Here is a 23,359-nt window from a genome sequence, read left to right on the forward strand (position 1 = left end):
AGGTATTCACACATGCGACACGGATATTCACACATGCGAAACAAAGGCCAGAGCTTAGAAGCTTATGTGAGATGTATGGTGGGCTAATAATGTCCCGTTGGCACAAAATTTCTCCCTAGCTCTACTAAACGACACCGAGGACATGTTATACTATGGGAAAGTCGTCACAGCCCCTCTTACCTGCATTTCACCACTTCTTTCGACGCCTCTACGATGGGGGTCAGACCCACGACGCACAACGCGGTTGTTTTATGGATAGCTGTGGAAACCGTTTGAGACACTGCAGCTCAACATCGACAGAGAAATACCTCAAGGGATGGTAGAAAGGGCGTCAATGAAACTACCCCCTCCCTTCGGCAGTTGATTTCGACGCGTTTTCGGCCGAGAATGACAGCTGACAGTGTAATGAAAACAGGGTGACGATCTTGGCAACATTTGACACTGCTGACACTCTCTGAACTATTCAACCTTTGTCTAAGGAAATCATAGGCCAGATCACGCACAATAGCGTTGCTGGCCTGCGATTTCTTTAGAAATCAGCAGTGTCAAACGTTGCCAAAAAAGTCATCCCGTTTCATTACACTGCCAACTGTCATTTTAGACCGCAAAATGCATGCATGAAGGAAAGGTTCAAATGGTACAAATTGCTCTGAGCACTATCGGACATAACATTTGAAGTCATCAGTCCCCCAGAACTTAGAACTACTGAAACCTAACTAACCTAAGGACATGACACACATTCAATCCCGAGGCAAGATTCGAACCTACGACCGTAGCGGTCGCGCGGTTCCAGACTGAAGCGCCTAGAACCGTTCCGTCACAGCGGCCGGCTCAAGGGAAGGGTTGTTTTCCTTGATGCCCTTTATGCCACCTCCCGAAGTATAGTGTCACTACTGAGCCGCGGTGTGTCTGAAATGCTGTTCTCAGCCACCCATAAGAAAACAGCGCTAGGTGTTGGGGTTCTGGTCCCGAACGGAGCAGCATCGAAAGGAAGTGGTGAAATACGGCTAAGAGCGAGTGTCTGACCTTCCCATTATGTGATATGTCCACAATGGGGCTGGTAAGAATTGTGATGAAATTAACGTGACATCCTTAACCCACCTTACCCACCACATGAGCTTCTGAGCAGTGGCCTTTTCTGTATTTTTCCTTTTCATTCTTGCATGTGTCTACACCATGCTGTTTGGAGAGTTGTAGAGCCCGATGGTGACGTCACGGGACGCCACGGTTTTGCACCATTATACAGGAAGGATGTAGGTATGTCTGAGTTAATTTTCAAACTCGTGCATCGTAATGGAAGACAATTACGGGGTTTCGTAAAAAGTCACCCTTTAATTACGCTGCAGAATGTATTTCAATTTTGTCCCATTGCTTTTGGCTGCACTGTTGAGCCTCTATTTACACTAGTGGCCATTAAAATTGCTGCAGTACGAAGATGAAGTGTTACAGATGCGAAATATATCCGACAGGAAGAAGATGCTGTGATATGCAAATGATTAGCTTTTCACAGGATTCACACAAGGTTGGCGCCGGTGACGACACCTACAACGTGCTGACATGAGGAAAGTTTCCAGCCGATTTCTCATACACAAACAGCAGTTGACCGGCGTTGCCTGGTGAAACGTTGTTGTGATGCCTCGTGTAAGGAGGAGAAATGCGTACCATTACGTTTCTGACTTTGATAAAGGTCAGATTGTAGCCCATTGCGATTGCTTTTTATCGTATCGCGACATGGTTGCTCGCGTTGGTCGAGATCTAATGACTGTTAGGAGAATATGGAATCGGTGGGTTCATGAGGGTAATACGGAACGCCGTGCTCGATCCCAACGGCCTTGTATCACTAGCAGTCGAGATGACAGGCATCTTATCCGCATGGCTGTAACGCATCGTGCAACCACGTCTCGATCCCTGAGTCAACATATGGGACGTTTGCAAGACAACAACCATCTGCACGAACAGATTCGACGACGTTTGCAGCAGCATGGACTATCAGCTCGGTGACCATGGCTGCGGTTACCCTTGACGCTGCATCACAGACAGGAGCACCTGCGATGGTGTACTCAACGACGAACCTGGTTGCATGAATGGCAAAACGTCATTTTTTCGGATGACTCCAGGTTCTGTTTACAGCATCATGACGGTCGCATCCGTGTTTATCGCGGTGAACGCACATTGGAAGAGTGTATTCGTCATCGCCATATTGGCGTATCACCCGGCGTGATGGTATGGGGTGCCATTGGTTACACGTCTCGGTCACCTCTTGTTCGCATTGACGGCACTTTGAACCGTGGACGTTACATTTCAAATGTGTTACGACCCGTGGCTCTACGCTTCATTCGATCCCTGTGAAACGCTACATTTCAGCAGGATAATGCACGACCGCATGTTGCAGGTCCTGTACGGGCCTTTCTGGATACAGAAAATGTTCGACTGCTGCCCTGTCCAGCACTTTCTCCAGATCTCTCACCAACTGAAAACGTCTGGTCAATGGTGGCTCATCACAGTACGCCAGTCACTACTCTTGATGAACTGGTGTTGATGCTACATGGGCAGCTGTACATGTACACGTCATCCAAGCTCTGTTTGACTCAATGCCCTGGCGTATCGAGGCCGTTATTATGGCCAGAGGTAGTTGTTCTGGGTAATGATTTCTCAGGATCTATGCACGTAAATTGCGTGAAAATGTAATCACATGTCAGTTCTAGTAATAATATATTTCTCCAATGAATACCCGTTTATCATCTGCGTTTCTTCTTGGTGTAGCAATTTTAATGGCCAGTAGTGTATGATCACACATTTTGCTTCTCTTCTCAGGCAACTATACTACTTGGTTCGTATCTTTCTTTAGCATCTGAAGACAATTGTGTGGCTCTGGAGCTGAATAAATGCCAGATCAACAATATTGTCGGAATGAAATCGCAAGCATCTGGTATAAGTGTCTACTTTCGTCATATTCATATCTCATTAGATTAGTAGCCTTGAGAGGTTATAAGAAACAAATTACCTTTATGAGATTTATAGAATCGCAAAAACCAATGTGATTAAGAGTACTCAAGGGAGTGCCGCTATATCGATACCTCGGCTCGATCTTTACTGAATTAGACTGGCAGACAAGGCTACAAATATCCTTACATGTTTGAAGATTTCATCAAATTTTCACCAGAAATCAAGCGTATGTGGTACTACATTCCACACTCTATTGCTAACAATTAAAATCGTATTATGTCGGTAACAATTTTGAAAGTTAACCTCAAGGAATAAACGGGTAACTATTATAAGTTGGCCATAAACTATTTTCCATCAAGAGACTCCCATAATATTTCACTGTAGAACCAGTGAGGTAACAATATCATGCAAAACAACCTGCTTCATGTTTCTAAATGTGTGATATTTATACCAGTGTTAATTGTTAATACAAGGCTAGCACGGTTTATACATAAATATTCAGTGTTCATTACATTTCTAGCAACATTATATTTATATTTACTTATATGGTTACAAAGTTCTTATTAAAATGATTAATCATCTCTGTATCTTTTCAGTATTTCATCATCAGAGCACACTTTGGTAATCCCGTGTATGTTTACACATATTTCTGAGGCTTTTATTATTCAGACATGTAGACCAGTGAGCGATCAGTGTTGAAATTATGTCGCAGTTAGTTGCAAGTTTAACGATGTATGTATTCTTAGAGCGTTTCCTGTGATTATACATAGCTATATACACTATTACAAAATGGAAATGATTATACAGGGCGTTCGTTTACTATGAACTCCCAAAGACACAATAAAAATGTATGAAGAAATTGCTGTTTAGACACCGGGGTAACATTGATCAGAATGACTGCCTCTTCAGTATTCTCACTTGTTACAGAGACATGTAGAAAAGTACGTCTTTCTTAAATGGTCGGCTGTATTTTTTATTCGATAATCCGCTTCCTCTCCTCTAGCCCATTTCAGAAACGTATCATAAGCTACCATTCACATAAACAGAATGTTATTAAAAACATGGAACCAAACTATCGTTGACTCTCCTGTACTACAACACAGTGTAAGGTATCCTAGGTACCGTAAACTTGTCCACGTGGTGTAGTTGATGGTGAGCAAATGAAACACAAGGAAAAAGGATACCGATCATTTAGTCAACCACCTTAACTAAAAGTTTGTTCCATTGTAACAGAATCGAGAACAGTGGCACTCTGTAACTTCGTCTGTGCTAATTCTACGACTGTTACTCTGTCTTGGATAGAAACTTCTCCTTACTTGATTCACCACAAAAAGTCGAGAAAACATCCGTCTGAAGGTGAGTTTTTGTCAGGATACCAATATCTGTGGAGCTCGTCTGCCAAAGGGAAATTACGCATACCTTCAACAGCATTAAAAGGAATGATGATGCAGTTTCTAATCAACAACTGGCTTTAATGTACACAGATTTTCGTTCAAAACTACTAAAATGTTGTACTCCATACACTAGTACTGAAAATATGAGAACATTATTGCAAGAACTGTATTGTTAATGTACATTCTCCATAAATGAGTTGCATTTCTGCATTCTCTTCATTGGTGTCCATTGTAATCATACTAAACCTTCACTTGAAGATGGTTAACTCTATGACTGTTGTGCATTTTCATCATGTTTCTATTTATATATTGTCAGCTCCAGCAAGTGGACGAGTTACGTTACGGGAAACACTATAACAACGTCAACCATAGTGTTAGAGTGTAGTGGGAGATAAAATTCGTGATAGCAGCAGCAACGCCGCAACCCAGTGCGAACGTTACGGCAGATGCCTGCCTGACGCCATTGTAGCAGAATATAGACATGAATTTTACACAAACAAGTATTTTCCCTAATTACGAATAAAATTCTCCAACAGATAAAGTATCCTTTTCCTATTAGACATAATTCGTTCAAAATAAGGCTTGTACGAGATGAAAGACCTAATTGTTGCAACGAAACTGATTCATTTACAGATTCCATTATCTGATGCCTTCAGGGTGAAAGCGAGACTAACTGTTGGAGGAGGAAGAGAATTTGATAATGGAAGAGTAAGTGAAGATAGCTCTCAGAGACATGATAAATCATTAGTTATAGTACTGCCAAGATTTTATATTGTTAACATCAATTTAGGCTAGTTCCTATCCCCAATGATGTCTCTTGTCTTTGGTGTGGTGTTTGGTGTAACAAGTGCTTAGCTGAATATAAAGTGTAAGTTTCTGTAAGAAGTTAAAAATATAGAACATATCATGACTGAAACTGAAGAGCTGCTAATAAATATGTTGACCTGGCTTGAGAGACTAATGTTCAGTGAGAGCATAAATTCGTCATTTTTCCTTTAAGTTCTCTTTCTTATGGATCTTACGGTGTTCTAGCATTACGTTCCTCCAGCCTTAATGTTTATATAGAGACACGTGATTCAGTTAGTTGTATCTGCAACTCTAATAAAATTTGGGGGAAGCACTATGGACCACAGGAAGTAGCACTTTGGACAAGGACTCTCACTTGAAATGAGTCAGTTAATTATTTTTCACGATTTTGCTTAGCTTTAATTAATTTTTAGTGATTAATACGACAAATTTACAGTATCTGTATTAGTTCTAAAAACAGAAAAGTCTCTGTCTCGAGGGTTTTATTAATAATGAGGCCTTTAGCGCGGTAACCGCATCTTTGGATTTTCTGAAATTAATAACATAGCCGTTTATACGCGGACCTATCCAGCCACTCAATAAAGTAGCTAAACGAAAACCAAAGTTGTCTAATATAGACAAGGGAAAGTTAGGTATGGCTAGTGAAAATGTCTGAGTTTAGGCGTAAAACTAAAACATTAATAACGAGTAGAGTCTGCTTGAGTATGGGATTAGGAATCGCTAAAGAAACTAAAAAAAAAACATGATAATGTTCGGTGCGAAGATAGGTTAGCGATCGGAACCATGTATCACAGTGGTAAACAAATACTGGTGTGGACAACGTATATGCTGAGGCGTGTGGGGAGCGCTACAGACTGACTTGAGAACGAAACTTACAGAAAGGCCGACTGGCAGCGCTTACGGTAAACAGAGGCTGAAATAAAGTAAAATGCCGAACATACCAATTAAAAATAATACGATGAAATAATAATATTCTTAAAATAACTAGTGGTAACAGAGAACTATTACTGTAAACTGCCAACTATTAAAGTGAATTGAAATAGTCTAAATGAATAGGAAGTGGGGGTTGAGAGGGTAACGGATAAGAGACGGTAACATTTGGAAGGTGGATTGGGGGAAAATGGTTAAAAAAGAAAGAGTTAAAATTTTTGAGTTAATGGATAAATCGAACACAAAGCCACGATGTTAGGACACAACGGCATCAAAAGTAAGGAGCAGACCCAAGAATTACGAAGAAAGGAGAAACCTAGCTAAATTTTGAGAAAGCTGACGTCATGCAATTATAAAACAGCTGGTTTTTAGTGATGAGTTAAAAATCAAGTCCTAAGTTTTTCGACAGCTTGGGAAATTTGGTTATCTGGAACTCTTCCAATTCTTCCCCTTTAGCTACTACATCTAGGATCAGAGAATCGATAGTCGGTTCACAGTGGTCACTTGCCGTAAGATATTCAGCAAAAAAAGAGTTTTTCACTGCGTCGTTTTCAGTGAGAAGGTAGCTTCTCAAAAAACCATGTTTTAACCTGGTGACCTATTTGTCCAATCTATGCTAGCTCGAGGACAATGAGTCAACTGAGTCTACAGAATCCTGAGTTGGAAAAGAAATCCTTGACTAGTAGTTTACAGTGAATGGGTTGATACTGCATTGGATCGCAGGTAGGAAAGGAGAGTTTAACACCATTGCCTTTGAGGTTGGCGATTCCATAAGATTTGTCGCTGACAAAAGGTTCGGTGATGTAGATACACTTGGAAGGAGTCTCCGAGTACCAGCTATGCTTTTCATAGTCATTGACTTCAAATGAAATTTGTTATCTGCTAAATTAGGACTGTAATCACTGGATTGCGCGATGTACTTCAAGGTAATTAATTGGCGCTGTAAATAATTTGGACTTAAGACGACACTGAGTGCACGATCAATCACAGATCAGAGAAAACTATGTTTATGGTTAGTGGGATTTATGGTGGCATCGCTTGTTGCACGTTACCGCAGACGTTATACACGATGTGCCTCTCTACCAACCTGCAGTTTAAATCAAGCAGAAGCAAGACTAACAAACAAATTTTCTGCGATACCTTCATGTTAGCTTTGTCAAAATGTAGGTAGTTTTCTTTCTTCTTAGAAATTCTTGGCCTGCTCCTCACTTCTGCTGCCTTTGTGTCCTACCACTATGGCTTCCTATTCGATTGTCCCATTAGCCGTTTTCCCCTCCCCTCTCTCCCTATGTTTACCGTCTCCAGAACTTTCCACTGTAAACCCCCCCCCCCCCCCCACACACACACACTCCCACCACACGCTCTCTAGTCACTTAGTCTGCCATTTCGATTCACATTAATAGTTGGCAGTTCACTGTAATAATTAGTTTTTGATGTTACCACTAATTCGCCCCCTTTGAAATTTTTAAGAGAATTTTTGTTTCTTCCCATTATGTTTGGCCCTGTTCAGCATTTACCTTATTTCAATCCCTGTTTAGTATTATTGCCGCCACTCAACGCTTGTACTAACTTTCGTTCCCACGCTAGTCTATTGTGTGCACATTCAATTCAGCATGAACGTTGTCAAGAGGAGTATTTATTTACCGCTGTGATACGTGGTTCCGATCTTTAACCCATATTTGCACCGCATATTGCCATGGCTTGCTGAGTTCCTTTTTTGGCCCATAATCCTGCGCTCACGCAGATTTAAATTGTTCCCAACTTTGTAATTTTACAACTTGACTTAGAGGTTTTTACTTGCCATTTCAGGCTTTGTCCATATTTGACTTTTTTTTTTTTTTTTGCTGTGGCTTTCAAGTTTGTCTAATACAGTCTTACAGTCTACGTTGCCCAAGGCAAGTGAATCTTTTTACTTCTCACCTTTAGCTTAGCTATCCTATTGATAAGCGCAATACAGCTTCACGAATAAACTGTTACGTAACAACATTCTTGCTGCTAGTTCCAGAGAATCTGGAGATGCGCTAACTGTGCCATATGCGTCATTATTAATAAAACATTTGCAACACAGACTATTTCTGTTTTTGGAACACTGAACCCCTGTTGCTGGTTCAGGCCAAAATGGAGTGAAGTAATGTTATTTGTTAGCATTAGAAATATACAGCACTTGTAACTTAATGAAGTTCATGTAGACTACAGATGCAGATGCACTGATTTTCTCCACCTCTTCATCAATACTGTGGAAATATTCTGGATCATATTTAGCAAATTATTATTTCTTATATAGAACATACTTTTTCAGAAATTTTAGTATGTAATTCCACAACAGTGACATCATCTAACGAAGATAATCAGTACTGAGGTTTTCTGAAATGACACTTGGATCAGAAACACGAAAGTCCATTAAAATTTTTCTATCGACTAAATAGACTTCACAACATTACTTCATTCATGACGTAGTAATTTTTGTAGATGTTATGGCAGTGGTCAATAATTGTGGATGTTAACAACAATTACAAAGTAATTACTCATATTCAAACATACAGTGAAGTACAGGAAAAGCAGTTAAGTTTAAATTACGAGTATAAAGATTCAGCACATTTCTACTCAGGAACGACGATCTTATTAAACTTTATTTATTGTGAATAGCAGGATGCTTGAGTCAAGCATTCAAATCACGCTACTTTTGGGGCTTTTACTTATTATCAATGAAAACAGCTATGGAGCTAAAAACGTAACAAATATCTAAGCAAACAATTCATTACTCATTACACTCATCACATTATGTGTTCAACATATCTTGACAATTTTCACTTATATTGTTTCATAACATTGTATGTTCATATATTCCTTTCCCATCGATCCATTTATCTCACATCAATACAGCTGTAGCTCTTCTAACAAATAGTTCGAATTACACTCTACCACCTTCCTTTGAATAAAGTACCTGTGTAACTCATGTACATGATTTATCAGATTGCTGACAGACGTACCTATCTACATTTTGCGACTTCCCATGTCTCCATAACTGTACATCTTAATTTGTCAACATAAATGAAAAAATGTCTGTGGTAAGGGATAATGAGACAATACAGACAACTACTGTCTCTAATCCTATTAATGGCCCATTACATGATCAGTTATAGTAATGGAATTGTAATTTTTTATGTTATATAAGGATTTTTATGCTATTTTCTGTAAACCTGTTAAAGTAATAAACTGCCTAATGCAGAAAAATTCTAACCAGTTAGATGCTTGGAAAAAAGTATCTGTACAACTTAAATAAAGCTACATTGTTCAGGAAATACTGAGATGCTGACATTAGGGATTCTATAACCACTAACGTTACTTTAGGAATTCAAGAGATAAAGTAAATCAATGCTGCAATGAACATTCTTCTCGTTCATACAACCTAAGATATTGATTTGTAGTTTTGAATAGTAATTTGCAGATGAAAATAAATAATTAGGATTAGCAGAAAATATTAGATCTTTATTGGACTATATTACATATTATCAAAATATCAAGTATATGATATACTAATATGGTACATGAGTGTAATATTTTACAAACAAAGTAGCTGTATTTTTTTAATGAGAAAGGAAAAGGACATAGAGGCAATTCTTACTCCTTTCAATGAACTCTTTATACCATATACCCATTTAATTTACATTTCATGATGAATTAGTACATTATCTGATTCCTTTACCACTTAGTAGTCAAAATGAATTACATTAATTCACAGGATGCAAGTTTTGGAGTCACTTAGCAACAGATACAGAATGTACCTGCGTTAGTAAGCTTAAAAAACGTGCATGTGTTAGATGATGCATATTGTAAGGCATGAAGACAAAGAAATACCATGATTATATTCTCAAACACTGGAGGAGGATACCATAAAATCAGACTTCGATGCTCTGAGTGAAACAACACAGACAGTTTAGAAGAAAACTCCAGTTACAGAAATGATAATTCTTGCAAAGTGTGGATGTTAATGATTTAATTTTTGCTTATCGTATCTCTTCATTTGGATAGATCAGTGTTGATGAAAAGCATAAGGCAGAATGTCATGCCAGTAAGACTCAAAATACCACAGTTTTGGTCAGAATGTCCATATATATTCCCACAACATGCCTGTAAATAGAAACATGTGATATGACAACATAACCTCAGTGAGGAAATAAGTGATCTGTGGTGAAATGAAATTATCTCTGGAAGAACCCTTAAGAAAAAAAGGAGGTTACTTTCAACACCATGCATCTGTATGGGACAAAATATAAAACTTGTCCAGTGTGTTAAATGAGCATGGAAGCAATGTACACAAGCTTTATGGGTCATCATATTCCAGACATTTGGCAGACTATGGTTTATGCTGCTTTATAACATAGTATGGCTCTGATGCATCCAGAAAGGTAACTGTAAATTGGAATGTTTTGATTACACTGATAAACCACCAAAATAGTGACCTTTCTTCTGTTTTCCCTTTTATTCTGTTATTTTCCTGTGAATTTAAACATTTTTTAAAATTAATAAGTATACAAGATGTAGCTCCGAAGAGCCATCAGGTGCATTTTCTCTGGTGTTTCAGATGATATTTTCAGTTTTGTTTTTGCAATGTTTAATTGGAGTCAGCCCAAACAAATATTAGCCATCAGATATTTTGTACGATCAGTGTCAGTTGAGTGTGTTGGTTCGTTTCCCATTACAAACAAAATTATTTTTGAAGTGGAATTTAATGTACCCTTTCGACAGAGTTGTCCCAAAATTAGTCTTATACGATATTCCTTTCATTGATGTGTGTTAACAGGCACAGTGAAACATGAAGAAAAACTATTACTGTAGCAGAGACAGCAGTATCCTGGTTGACACTGACTGCTACCACCATGAAGCAGCGCTGCTCAGTCGCTGCTGTGGTGCCTACTATTCTTCATGTTTTACTGTCCATCTTAATACACATTGGTAAAGCAAATATTGTACATGACTAATCTGGGACAGGCCCATCAAATGGCATGAAAATTACGATTTAAAAATCATTTCGTATGTATCATGAAACAAACCGACGCTTTCTGTCGACAGTGGGCGTTGTATGTGAGACGTGATCAACACGATTTGTTTGTGCTGATTCCTGCTACACGTCGCAAAAACTAAATTGCAAACGTCTTCCGGAACACCAGAGAAATTACGTCTCAGGACTCCTAGGTGACAAAACCACAGAAGGAGCACACAGTTTCGTGACATTTGTTGTTCCCTAACAAATATATAATTGTCATGCAGCATCCTACTTTCTATTGCCATATCTTAATGTTTTGTAAACTTCACAGTTCGGTAGGCTGATATGTAACAAACCTACTTTGATTGTAAGGCTATTGGAGCTCTATGATTAATAAGCAATTTATTCTTATGCCATTTTATGGTATTCAGAATTACTTAATTTCACATCACGATTTCCTTTTTTTTCAGTATTACACACCAGCCAATCAGATAAACTACCTTGACGATGAAGAATATCATACCAACACACATACTCAAGTCTGATGATGCTTGCTAAATCGAGTAGCAGATGATCATCTCTCATTGCCTCAAGAAGCTCCATACAGTGTGGAACTGTGTTCGATTCAACAAACAAACTTCAGTGCACCTGAGGTACTTCAAGTACAAGCAATGTACAATGGGAATTAGTTTTCCACAGTTTTTAAAATAAAATTTAGTGTTTTTGATTGCTTGTTAACTATATTGTGCCCTTTTTGTGGGTACATAGTGGAATGTTCTCAAGATAGTGATTTATGGTGCAAAATTAATACTTTGTGATTCTGACAGCATCTCATAGTAATTTATGAGCTGCCACAATATGGATCTCTATGAAAATGGGAAGAAAACTGCATAAACGTACTACTGACATCATATGGTGCCAGACTGCTCTCAAGCAACAAAGCAATAAATTTCATTTCGTTTATCATATTCCCGCTGTGACTTCTTTTCATATATACAAGTATCATAGTGTATTAATTTACTAAAAAAATCAGTGTTACCAATGTTAGTGTTTTTGTCTGCATTAACATACTGTAAATCTCTGCCAGTGACTTAATAAAAATAAGCATACCTTTAATTCTTGGAGGATTGATATAGTAAGTGAAGTTAAATATTATTATGAAACTCTGTATGTTATTTTATTGTTGTCATTGTTACACTTAAGTTTTTATTGATAGTCGAATTCTTAAAATGCATTTCTAAAAAAAATTATATATGTGATCAGTGTTACTTGTCTCCATACTTCATATCTTATAAATAATATCTACATTATGGATAGGACTGAAAGTGATATATAGCTCACAAAACTAAACAAGTATTGGAAAATCTATGTTAATGAAATAATTGTAATAATGTTTTCCAACTGAGTCTGAACACTGGCTGTAGTCTTTCCTCTCTTGAGATGTAGAACAAAAATTGTGTGAGTCCTTCTTCCTCTGAGGAATGTGGTGCAGTGCAGTTTTTGTGTAGATGAGTAAAACTTCGTTTGAAGTGCACTCCTCTAGTAAATACATCTATGATTTTAATTGCAATGCAATGTTCTTTGAAGTTTGTTAGTCTGTTTATAGGTTGAAACTAGCTGTCTTGGATAATGAAGAATATGTAAATCAGGTACTAGAAAAATGTAGAATTATTTTGGTTTCCAGCAACAAAATTCTTCAGCATTGGTTTACTTAAGAATTTTAATTGACTGGGAAGAAGATCCAGCCTTGAACTTCTCTTTCTTACTGAACTGTTGTGCAAGAGTATACCGACAGCCTTTAACAAATGACGCTCTTACACTTACACAGTTGACTTGTATGTCAGACAGAGTATTGAACAGCAGCTCCAAACAAGGAATTGACTTTTACAGGTCAGTAAATGACATCATAGATTATTTTGAAACAAAAATTATAGGTACACAGAAGCAAAAATTGAGATTCAACAGAATGATCCAAAAATAATTGAGAAATTTGTACTAGTGTCTTCTTAACATACTTTATAAAAATAATTCATGTGTAAATAATATTGTCCTTTAATACAAGGTGGATATTAACATTAACTTGCAAGGCCTCACTCAACACTGACTTTGGAGTTTGAATTAACGTAATGGTGGAGTCTTTAATGTATATTTTGACATTAAGTTAAATGATTCTCCTGAAAAGTTAAGTAACAATTAAACTCATCATTGTGTGTTCAAACCACTTTATCCCTGTTTCCTTGTGCCTAATTATGATGTTGTTTGCTTTTAATCATGCAATTATTTCTAAGGAAAATACTAAACAATAAAATGAAGAGTTCTTATTTCGATTTATAGTAATTACTTCATATTTAAGTCTCTAAGATTCTTTACTCTTTCTAGGTACCACTATTTTATTAACTTAAGATTTATGTGCTTTGCTGTCATTTGAAAAACATAGATTACCAGTGTTTATTTAACTGTTGTAATCTCCAAATCATCTTAAAGCAGCTTTCTGAAAAACATGTAGGCCAAATCGGCACACTGTCATATGAAGAGAAAATTTTACTTTTGTGCTATTCGAAAACCGAGGTACATAATCTAACTCTCAACTGCTAAGACTTGATATAAGAATGGGAGTTCATTAGTGTCTGAGGTCATGATTCCTTAAAAGAATAATTTTTAACACTTTTGATGTATATTGTAACTTCTGACTGTGTCTCAAACAAGGATTTTTGCATGTTAAACGTTATTTTGTACTAAATGTGACTAGATGTAAGCAAACTATTGATGTCAAATTGCAATTTAAGGAATTGACTGCAATTGATACGAAATTTATAATTGTTGAATGTCAATCAACTGAGGTGCATGCTATGTTATGACCTTAAATATATTTACAGTACTCCAGATAATAAAGAGATTATGGTTATTGAATAAAACTGTATGTTGTCATTATTCACTACAGCATGAGATAATATGTGTATATGCTGTTAATAGGACATCTATCATATGTCATAAGTTTTATAGTACTTGACAGAATTCTATATATTCTGTTACCCACCCTGATATATTCTTTGCTCTCTGGAAACTTGTCAGTGAGAGTGGAAAGTTTCATCACTGCACTGCAAAAATATAACTTGCTGGTATTTGTGCAGACTAAAGGATTTGAAAATATGTTTACCTTTTCCTGTTTTGTGGAACGGCTGTGTAGTGCTCAGGGGAAATAATAACTTAATAGATGTAGAGACTGATAAAAGATATTTGAAATAGTTCTCACAAAAGAGTCTTTGGACGGGATGAAAATGAGGATTGGGCAAAGTTTTTAGATTTGAAGTACGTTAACACATGAAGACACACACACACACACACACACACACACACACACACACACACACACATACAGACACACCCACCCACACACACACATACAGACACACACACACACACACACACACACACACACACACACGCACTTACACACAATAATGTTGATGCTGTTACATGTTTCTCTAAGAACCACTCAAACTTTTAAATCTGGATTTAATGTCTCATTATTTTGAGAGACATGTCAATCTGAAAGTTTGCTTTTATCGTCACTTATAGCTTAATCTATAATGCAAACAACATGGTCCTATTAACACATTATGTACGTAATAGTTTTTCACTAAGCAACCAAGGACACTATCTTCAATTAGTAATAGAATACTTCATGTCACAACATTTTTTTACTTAGTTGTTTAAAATTCTAATAACATGTTTGCATTAATGATAATTTTTAAAAGGTTAGTGATGATGATTATAGAAAGAAGAATTCAGCAGTTACATCCAGGTTCTGTGTGATGTGTGACAGAGTAGTAAAAGGGAAAGGAAAATGAACTCACGAAAAATATCAATTTTCTTCATTTTACCAACTGACTGACACTAACAATATGAACAAGATATTGCGATTAACTGCAGAAACCAAAGCCTTGTAGTATTTGTAATCATTTAGAAAGAGGATTGTCTTTTGATGACTAAATACTGAAAATATCTCAAAAGAGAAGAACGTATTCATTTCATTCACATACATCTTCTTTTAATATATGGCATATAAATTTCAAAACGTTGTGTACAAACGAGAGAAAGATCAGAAGAAAGAAAATGAAGAGGACAATTAATTGAGATTGAAATGTTAAAGATTATTTCATGATATTACAGAACAGACAATGAAGAGTCCAATCTGCAGACACTGAGTTCATATGAATAAAATAGCAGCATGTTAGATGTGGACAACAGAAAAATACCTCAAGTAATTGTGAAGAAAAAAGAAAAACATAACATTATTAATACATAACTAAAGGTACCAAAGTTCATGCTGCAGACGTATCTGCTTTGTAAATATCATGTACCTGAAATGTAGTACAGGTATCTGCTTCGTAAATAGAATGACGCTAAAATTATTCCACTATTCAGATACGTCTCCATTGCTTCTATGGAATAGAATATGTCTGAGAGATCCTCGAAGTGGTATTTACTTTAAAATTTGAGGCACCTGATACAAACTATGGACTACAATACAAAAATAAATGGACATCTGTTATAACAATTAATTTAGCGGTAATTTAATCATTGCTGTTAAATACCAAAGTACCAGGACTAGAGAACCGGTTTAAATGGTTCATTTTCTGTGGCACATCTAGTTTCCAAAAAAGTTGTTGATATCTTCATTCTCTACTCCGTTATGTTTAACAAAATGAAGCAGACGTTCGATCGAGTGTTTTGATCTACTACGTGTGGTAAAAACTGTGTACAACTACTATTCACCATCCTAACAATTGCCCTTCAGACAGTGCATCTAATAGAACTGTAGAGAATACTGCTAAATACGTTACCTTCCCCAACATCTTTGCTTAACATGGCATCATCATTTCTACAGACATTTGCAAAGTGGGAATAAGTAAGTGAAGCGTAGGCTTAGGCCCAGCAGAACAATAATGTTGTGAACCTGTTCGTCTACTAATTATTATGGATAGGGGCTATTCGTAAAGAACACTCACAGATTTTTCGTGTTACAAATGTACAGGGAAAACTTTTCTCGCCATCACACACACAATTTTGTATACGCCTACTGTTCTGTGATATGGACACTGTGAGAGTAATAATACAGGTCTTTGGCCTTGAATACTGCCGCTGACTTCAGAGAGCCAAAAAAGAATGGAGCAAAAATTAATAAAAAAGTGCTTCAGATCCTTATCTCTGGAATTTCTTGTTCGAATTTCTTTATACAGACTGTCACTTCATATTAATGCGTGTTTCTGCTACATTAGTGACCTGTGTAGACTTGGAAAAGACCTCAACAATCACGATTTTTTCCAGAAATTCAAAATATATTTTGTATTGTTAACTAATTTGCACTCTAAGGAATTGGGCTGAAAGGGACAATGAGTGCCTTATCAGTCCTAGATGAAGAAAAACTATGTTTATGCCTAGCAGGATGACAAAAGGTCTAGTTGTTAGACAACAGTATACTAAGTACAGTTTAATGGAGATACGTGACAGAGTATGCAAACTGTCACTAAATTAATAAATGAAGCAGGCAATTAAGAAAGTGAAAAAATTAAGAATGGGATTAATCCACCAAATAGAACTTAAACAATCCTTAATAATCCTGATATGTTAGAACAATGTGTTGGATTGGGACTCGAACTTGGAACATAGGCACTTTGTGGGTGTTGTTCTGCATACCTTGCCAGCCGACCACTCCTGGAAGAAAGGATGTTGCAGAGACATGTTTAGCCACAGTCTGAGGGATTGTTTCTTTAGTGAAAGTATACTCTGCAGCAGAGTTGTACTGACTTGAAACTTCTTCGCAGACTAATAGTGTGTCCCAGACGGGCAACTGAATGACAGACCAGATGAGAGTCCGAGTCTGGTATACCATTTTAATCTGAAAGGAAGTTTCAAGGCAGAGTAAACTTTTCTGCATAGTGCACTTTCATTCTGGAATCTTTAAGATAGGCTGACATAAGAAGGAAGGTCCAAGTGGAAACGAAAGAATATCAGAACTATTTGGTTTATCTAATAACAAAATAAAGCTGAAACTGGTAGAAAATTACGTTTGGTGCTATAGAACCTTGACGAGTTATGAAATCAGAGAGAGCTGTGTCTGATACAAACGAATCGGAGTTGTAGCTGAGAAACATTGATCACAGTTCGAGCACTATCATGGGCTACCTAGCAAATATCTATCAGCGAATATGGAAGCAAGACGTTGACATGCTTAGCTTTAAAGCAATTAGTAAGTGACCTGGCAGATGGCCAATTGATAACTCGTAAGTAAGATCGTTAGAAAATTCTTAACAAATGCCATAAGGCAAGCAGATGGTCAAAATTATCAAAGCCGAATGTAAAATGTTGCAGCTAGTGCCTAACATACAGGATGAAAAAAAGGAATCGAAAGTTTTTTTAAATCACTAGTACTCTTTACGGACTGGGGGTACTGACATTGAGTTACATCTGGCGGACAGCTCAGACAACACAGTTTCTGTTGCTGTGGAGTGTAGGGCCACAGAGCGTCGAGTATTTGCAGTCGAGTAGTTTTTTTGTTGTTGTTGGAAACAATGATTCTGTGACCAATGTTCAATGATTTTCCATCGAAATTTTAACGTCGAACGTCGAGGTGCAGTTCGACATCGAGACACCCTAAACATATAGATTGAGTCGTTTAGGAATGCGGATGTTTAATAAATGAAACACAGTCTTCCCCATTCAGTCTGAGCTCCGGAAATAGTGTGAGAAAAGCTATTCCAAATCGATGGGCTAGAATACAGGCCACAGTGTCGTCTATGTCAAATGTTCAAATGTGTGTGAATTCGTAAGGGATCAAATTGCTGAGGTCATCGGTCCCTAGACGTGCACACTACATAAACTAACCTATACTAAGAACAAATAAACACACACACACACACACACACACACACACACACACTCACACACGCATGACTGAGATAGGACTGGAAGCTCCGGCGGGAGGGCCCACGCAATCCTTGACAAGGCGCCTCAAACCACCACGCGCGGCGGTCTATATCACATCGCTCTCTTCATCCCATCTCACATGATAACCTTACATTTCTCCCATAGAAAATAATGATTGTCCAGAAGCCACATGAAAGTGTTTTTGAGCACCGCAAGAGTTTTGTGGCATATTGGACACCATTCTGATGGGTGACACAGATGTCACAATAATAATGAGCGACCACCCACATTTCCATCCGGTTGGCTATGTTAATGTGCAGAACTGTCGATTCGGGCATCAGAGAAATCACGCGAACCACACCAGAAACCTCTCCACAGCTCAAAAGTAGCATGAGGCAGTTCGTCACATTTCGCTGTACATGGATTTACGTGGTAAAATGTCACGTAATCTCCACTATACAGTAGCAGGAGATGACAAACTCCTTGTATTGCAAGGTAAAGTCTGTATGCTAGGTTGGGGCCACTATAAGGTTTGTCTGGCTCTGATAGCCAAACTGAAAATGCATTTTGTCAATAGAACTATTGCATGTAGGAGCAATAGCACAATTTATTAGCAATGCAGTGTAATCTACACCTATTCCTGCTGTAATCGAAGTTAATATCTAAGGTAGGGAATTGAAATACTTAAAAAAAGATGAACTGTCTCGATGAGGCAGATTCTTGCTAAGTTTGTCAATTGCACCAAGACTGAGTAAGATAAAGATATGAGGTAACGTGTTTTTTGTGGTGATGTACCTGTAACTATAGCTGCCAACAGTTCCAGAGGTTTTTGTTAGTTGTATAGACAATTTCAATTTGGTGTATCAACAAAAATATTTGCTGTGGTAAGTATTCTATTAATATTGGTATGTTAAACGCATTACAAGCGTGAGAAGATGTGTGATTGAATGCTGGACTAATTAAAACAGCTTTTTGCAGGCGTAAGGTGTTGCTAATGCCATGTTCTGGGAATAGCATTGTTTAATTTGGTAATTATTATCAACAAGTGCCTTCTAAGCCCAAAATTTTATTTTATTCCATACATTTTGTGCATGATACTAATATCGAAATAAGCTCAACAAACATGTAAGTTACACAGTAGCGCCAACAGGTGAGCCACATGTATTTTGATAAGTAATGCAGACAACTTAAATATGGAATGAATTAATTTGGGGTTCCATTGTGCCTACAAAGTAGTGCAGATGTCGAACATTGGTCACCAGCAAGTGCTGCTTAACCTGTGTGTTTAGTAAGTAGTGTGAATATGCATCCCGTACATATTTGTTTTGCTGTTATGCAGTACAACAATGAAGTTATGACATTAGTTCCATGTGTGATTTGCACTTGAAATCTCACATATTTTGGTCCACAGTTCGAATTTTCATTCCCTATTACCGATCTCTAAATGTATTTATGTATCATGATACACAACCTTTACGTCGAAATAGTTACTTACTTTGATAAATAATTTTATTTTGATGGGAAGATTGTATTTTTGAGATGTCAGTCTGTCGTCTCTATCTTGCTCCACCATGCCTTTGGCCCTGTTTCATCTCTGTCTTGTTCCACCATTGTCTTTAGTCATGTTTACAACTTGAATTCAGAGCATTATGAACTGATATTTGTATATTGTCAAAATACTTATTATAAGTGTTACAACACAATAAAGATCTTGTCAAAATTTCTTCTTCCCTCCTAAAAGGATGTTTGTTCAGTTTTTTTGTTTATGACTAAGTTGCGTGTTCTTGTATAACATATTTTGGATTATTAAGCTCAAATTTTTGAATTATTTAGTTGTTGGTTATGGAAACAGAGCCGATAAATGTTTTATCAAGTCTTAGCACAATTAGTAAATGTTGCAGCCATCCTTGAACGTTTGTTTTTGTGCTTATCCTTGATTGTGTTTAAACCAAATGTAATGAAAAGCAGCACTAGATTGTCTAATTCATATTTTAAATGAGATGATAACATTGTGACATGTGACATACAAACTGTGTGTTTTTGCTTGTTCAGGTTTGTTTCTCTTTATACTCTCATTTGGGTCTGACCACATTAATAGCATTTTGCCAGTAGTTGAAATAATTCAGACTTCATATTCGTTTGTGTGCCTGCCTTCTTATCATGCTATTTTTGCTAAAATAAGTTCTGCAAATTTATAGGCTTGGTCAGGCTTGTTTTCATACGTCACCTTATTTAGGCTTAAAATGGATTGTCAGCTACCTGCTTAGGATGTTATTTTTCATCTGCAATGACTTCACATTCTCTGGATGATATGAGTGCAGTTGTTGTTCACGTTAAATTCTCAAATTAGCTGTTTGACTTGTGCTCACGGCTCACGTAACAAATCTAATACGGAAACGGCGTGTGAACGCCTGAGCCAGCAAGAACTCTGCCCAAGGAGCATTCGTATCCTGACAGCTCAGACTACTCTTGGCTCTACAGTTTATTGTCCGAGTCGCCGCCAGTATCAGAAGATACTAAACACAGTCGGTGCTTTACCAGTTGCCTCCCTTTCCGTCACAAAAATCATAAATCTATGACTTTATCAAAGTATATCTAAAAAGGAAACATATATAAATATTATTCGGCTGATTAATATGGCATATCATTTTGAAGCAGCTTTTAACACGATTTCCCACGCTGCTGTCAATATTTCCTTTTCATTTATAAATTTATGAAAGAACTTTTCTGCTTAAATCACTTTCTACTTATAAGTATTAGCGTGATGCGTTTCGGCAGCGTGCTGCCGCCACCTAGTGCATTACAGTTACATGTACATTACGTTAATCTGAAGTATGATGAATATTATTTTCTTGGTGTGGCAGTGAGGTTATGTAACGAAATTTAAGCCCATATAAGAAGGTGCAATCATTTTATTGTTTACCTTACGAGCGTTATATGTTTACATCATTCCATTAGTTTATTTATGTACTCGTATAATGGCGATGGAAAGTTAGTTGCCTGGTACACATTTCATTACAACTGCTCAGACAGTATATACAACGAACATGCAATCTTTTCTATACACACATAGTTATATTAAGGCACATATTAAATAGTATGATTATTTTGTATTTTTGGTTATACTGTAAAGTTAAGGTTTTTTGAGTCTTATTTTTAATAAAACAGGGATCCAACTAGGAGAAATTTTCGAAGAAATTCACGCAGTTACTTTCTAGCCTATCATTTAGCAACCTGTCTACGTTGTGTCACGAATGAAATTCATGCTATCGTTTTACAGCATGTAGATGTCAAAATTATGGCGTGCTTTCTTCATACAGGTGCATTTGGTGTCTCTTGTCCATATTATATGATGCTTCAAGACCATTCGTGATGACATGTAATAGAAGATAAGAGTCCGTTATGTGGGTGGCTGGTGCTGATTTAGTGGCATTTTGCTTGTAGTGGACATTTTATGTTCTTAGTATCTTTTTCCGGAAGTCTCCCCAGTTTCGCCTACATTGAGAGCTTTGGATGTACCACGCATTACTTATTAAATACCTCATTGTGTGTGTTATATGTCTATATGTTTATGTTGCGTGTCAGTGCGTGTTGCAGCTGTTTCAAACACATAACAAACTGCTTATATCTACAACAGTTACATTTAGGAAGTTGGAAACGTGTATGTTATGTTCATGCTGTCGTTTTACAGCATGTAGATGTCAAAATTATGGCGTGCTTTCTGAAACTGCGTATTGCTTACGTGTCGTTGATGCTGTAAAGTCTGAACCGCTCAGTGAATGTAGTTTTTATTATATCAATGTCGTTTTCATGGGTCGAGTGCTTGTAAGTTTAAAACTGTCATTCTCAAAAACAAATAATAGGTACGCTACTTCCTTGCCGAAAATGCAGCACGAACGCGAAGAGAGTTCTACTCACAAAGGCATCCAGCAAGAAATACCACTTAGCGAATGTGCGAAACGTTGTTTTTGTAACGATATTCTAACACTACGTAGAAGCTAAGGAACAAGCCCATAACGAGCGGAACGAACAAAAGACATGTTTTGGTAGCTGTTGCTCATAATCCGTATAATAGCTCCGGACAAATTGCGAGTGCCTCTGGAATATGCCAGCGCAGCGTTGTTCGCATTTTTCACGCAAACAGCTTCCATCCCTATGGCGGGATTGCGTAAGACGCATAGAATTCTGTCGCTCGGTTCTGATACGACAACAGGACAATAGTTGTATGCGCGCATGTGTATGTGTGTATGTGTGTGTGTGTGTGTGTGTGTGTGTGTGTATGTGCGTGTGTGTGTGCGTGTGTGTGTGTGTGTATCTGTGAAGCTTTTAGAAATATTAACAAAACTTGTAAACAATGTGAGTGGATGTATGAGCTTGTTTTCCAATCCCACAAAAAACGAAAAAAAGCTGATAAATTTAAACGCGATCTTAGTTATGTTGAAGGCTATCTACACGGTGGATATTGACAAAATGCAACCACAGGTGAAAACAAAATGTACATAACCTAGCATTGGCAAGGTAGTATGAGAGCTGTGTGTAACTGATTATGCACAGTCTTGTTGGAAGGAAGTGGAACACTTATTTTACGTGAAGCATCTATGAGAAAGTGTTGCGAAAGTTGGCTGTCACAAGTATCGGCACAAAAAGATAATGCAAAAAGTGTTGTTTCGCGTGTTTTCTCATTATCAAAAATCATATTTTCTCCTATTTTTTTCTATGGAGGCACAAGTTTACGCCAGAAACAGCAAAGAATGGGATGGCTGGAAACCGATATTTTTGCATCTAAAAGGCGTACTGAGATTCATTTGGCGGAGAGTCTATGAGAGAAAGCTACATGAAGGTAATTTCTTTTATTGATTACCATCTAATGGTTGCCTACGTTACCTCTGTTAATCAGACGTCTTCTAATGCTTTTCCCCCTTTACCGTAAACGGGAAGTAGTACGACTTTCGGCCAATTTACAGGAACTCCCTTTGTTATATTTATTCACCTTGATCACTGGTCGTCAAGATTTTTTCTCAAGAAGCCATATTGACATTGTGGGGCGGCACCACGCACCTCATATATACCGGTCTTATTATTAATTGGTAACCTGCACTAATTAGTATATTACAAGCTCTCAATAGACCAGCTACATGAAGGACGCGGTAAGTTAGCCTCCGTTAAAAGTCGGCAACATTCGGAACACTCCGTGTCGACTATTCTCTGTTTCTGATTCCTGCCACGTTCAGTGACCTCTATGTTGTGTCCCTGTAATTGCCTGACTATCTATTGCTGTACCGTTTGTGTAGATGGATGATTAACTGGTTAATAATAGTAAATACACACATCAAAAAACGTTTTGCGTCGCCCCGGTTCCCAGAAC

The 23,359-nt window shown here is 37.5% G+C and overlaps 1 protein-coding gene across 1 annotated transcript in view; it reads left to right on the forward strand.

Annotated features, from left to right (window-relative positions):
• LOC124795343 (glutamate receptor 1-like) overlaps positions 1 to 12,125 on the forward strand; it is a 680,176-nt gene extending 668,051 nt beyond the window's left edge. Inside the window, exons 17-18 of the mRNA XM_047259331.1 lie at positions 4,974 to 5,048; positions 11,535 to 12,125. Coding sequence (XP_047115287.1) covers positions 4,974 to 5,048; positions 11,535 to 11,609 — 150 coding nt within the window. The 3' untranslated portion in view covers positions 11,610 to 12,125. The remainder of the gene's footprint in view (positions 1 to 4,973; positions 5,049 to 11,534) is intronic.
• Positions 12,126 to 23,359: the final 11,234 nt, after the last annotated feature.

Source organism: Schistocerca piceifrons, chromosome 4, assembly GCF_021461385.2.
Source record: "Schistocerca piceifrons isolate TAMUIC-IGC-003096 chromosome 4, iqSchPice1.1, whole genome shotgun sequence".
In the NCBI taxonomy this organism is placed as follows: domain Eukaryota; kingdom Metazoa; phylum Arthropoda; class Insecta; order Orthoptera; family Acrididae; genus Schistocerca; species Schistocerca piceifrons.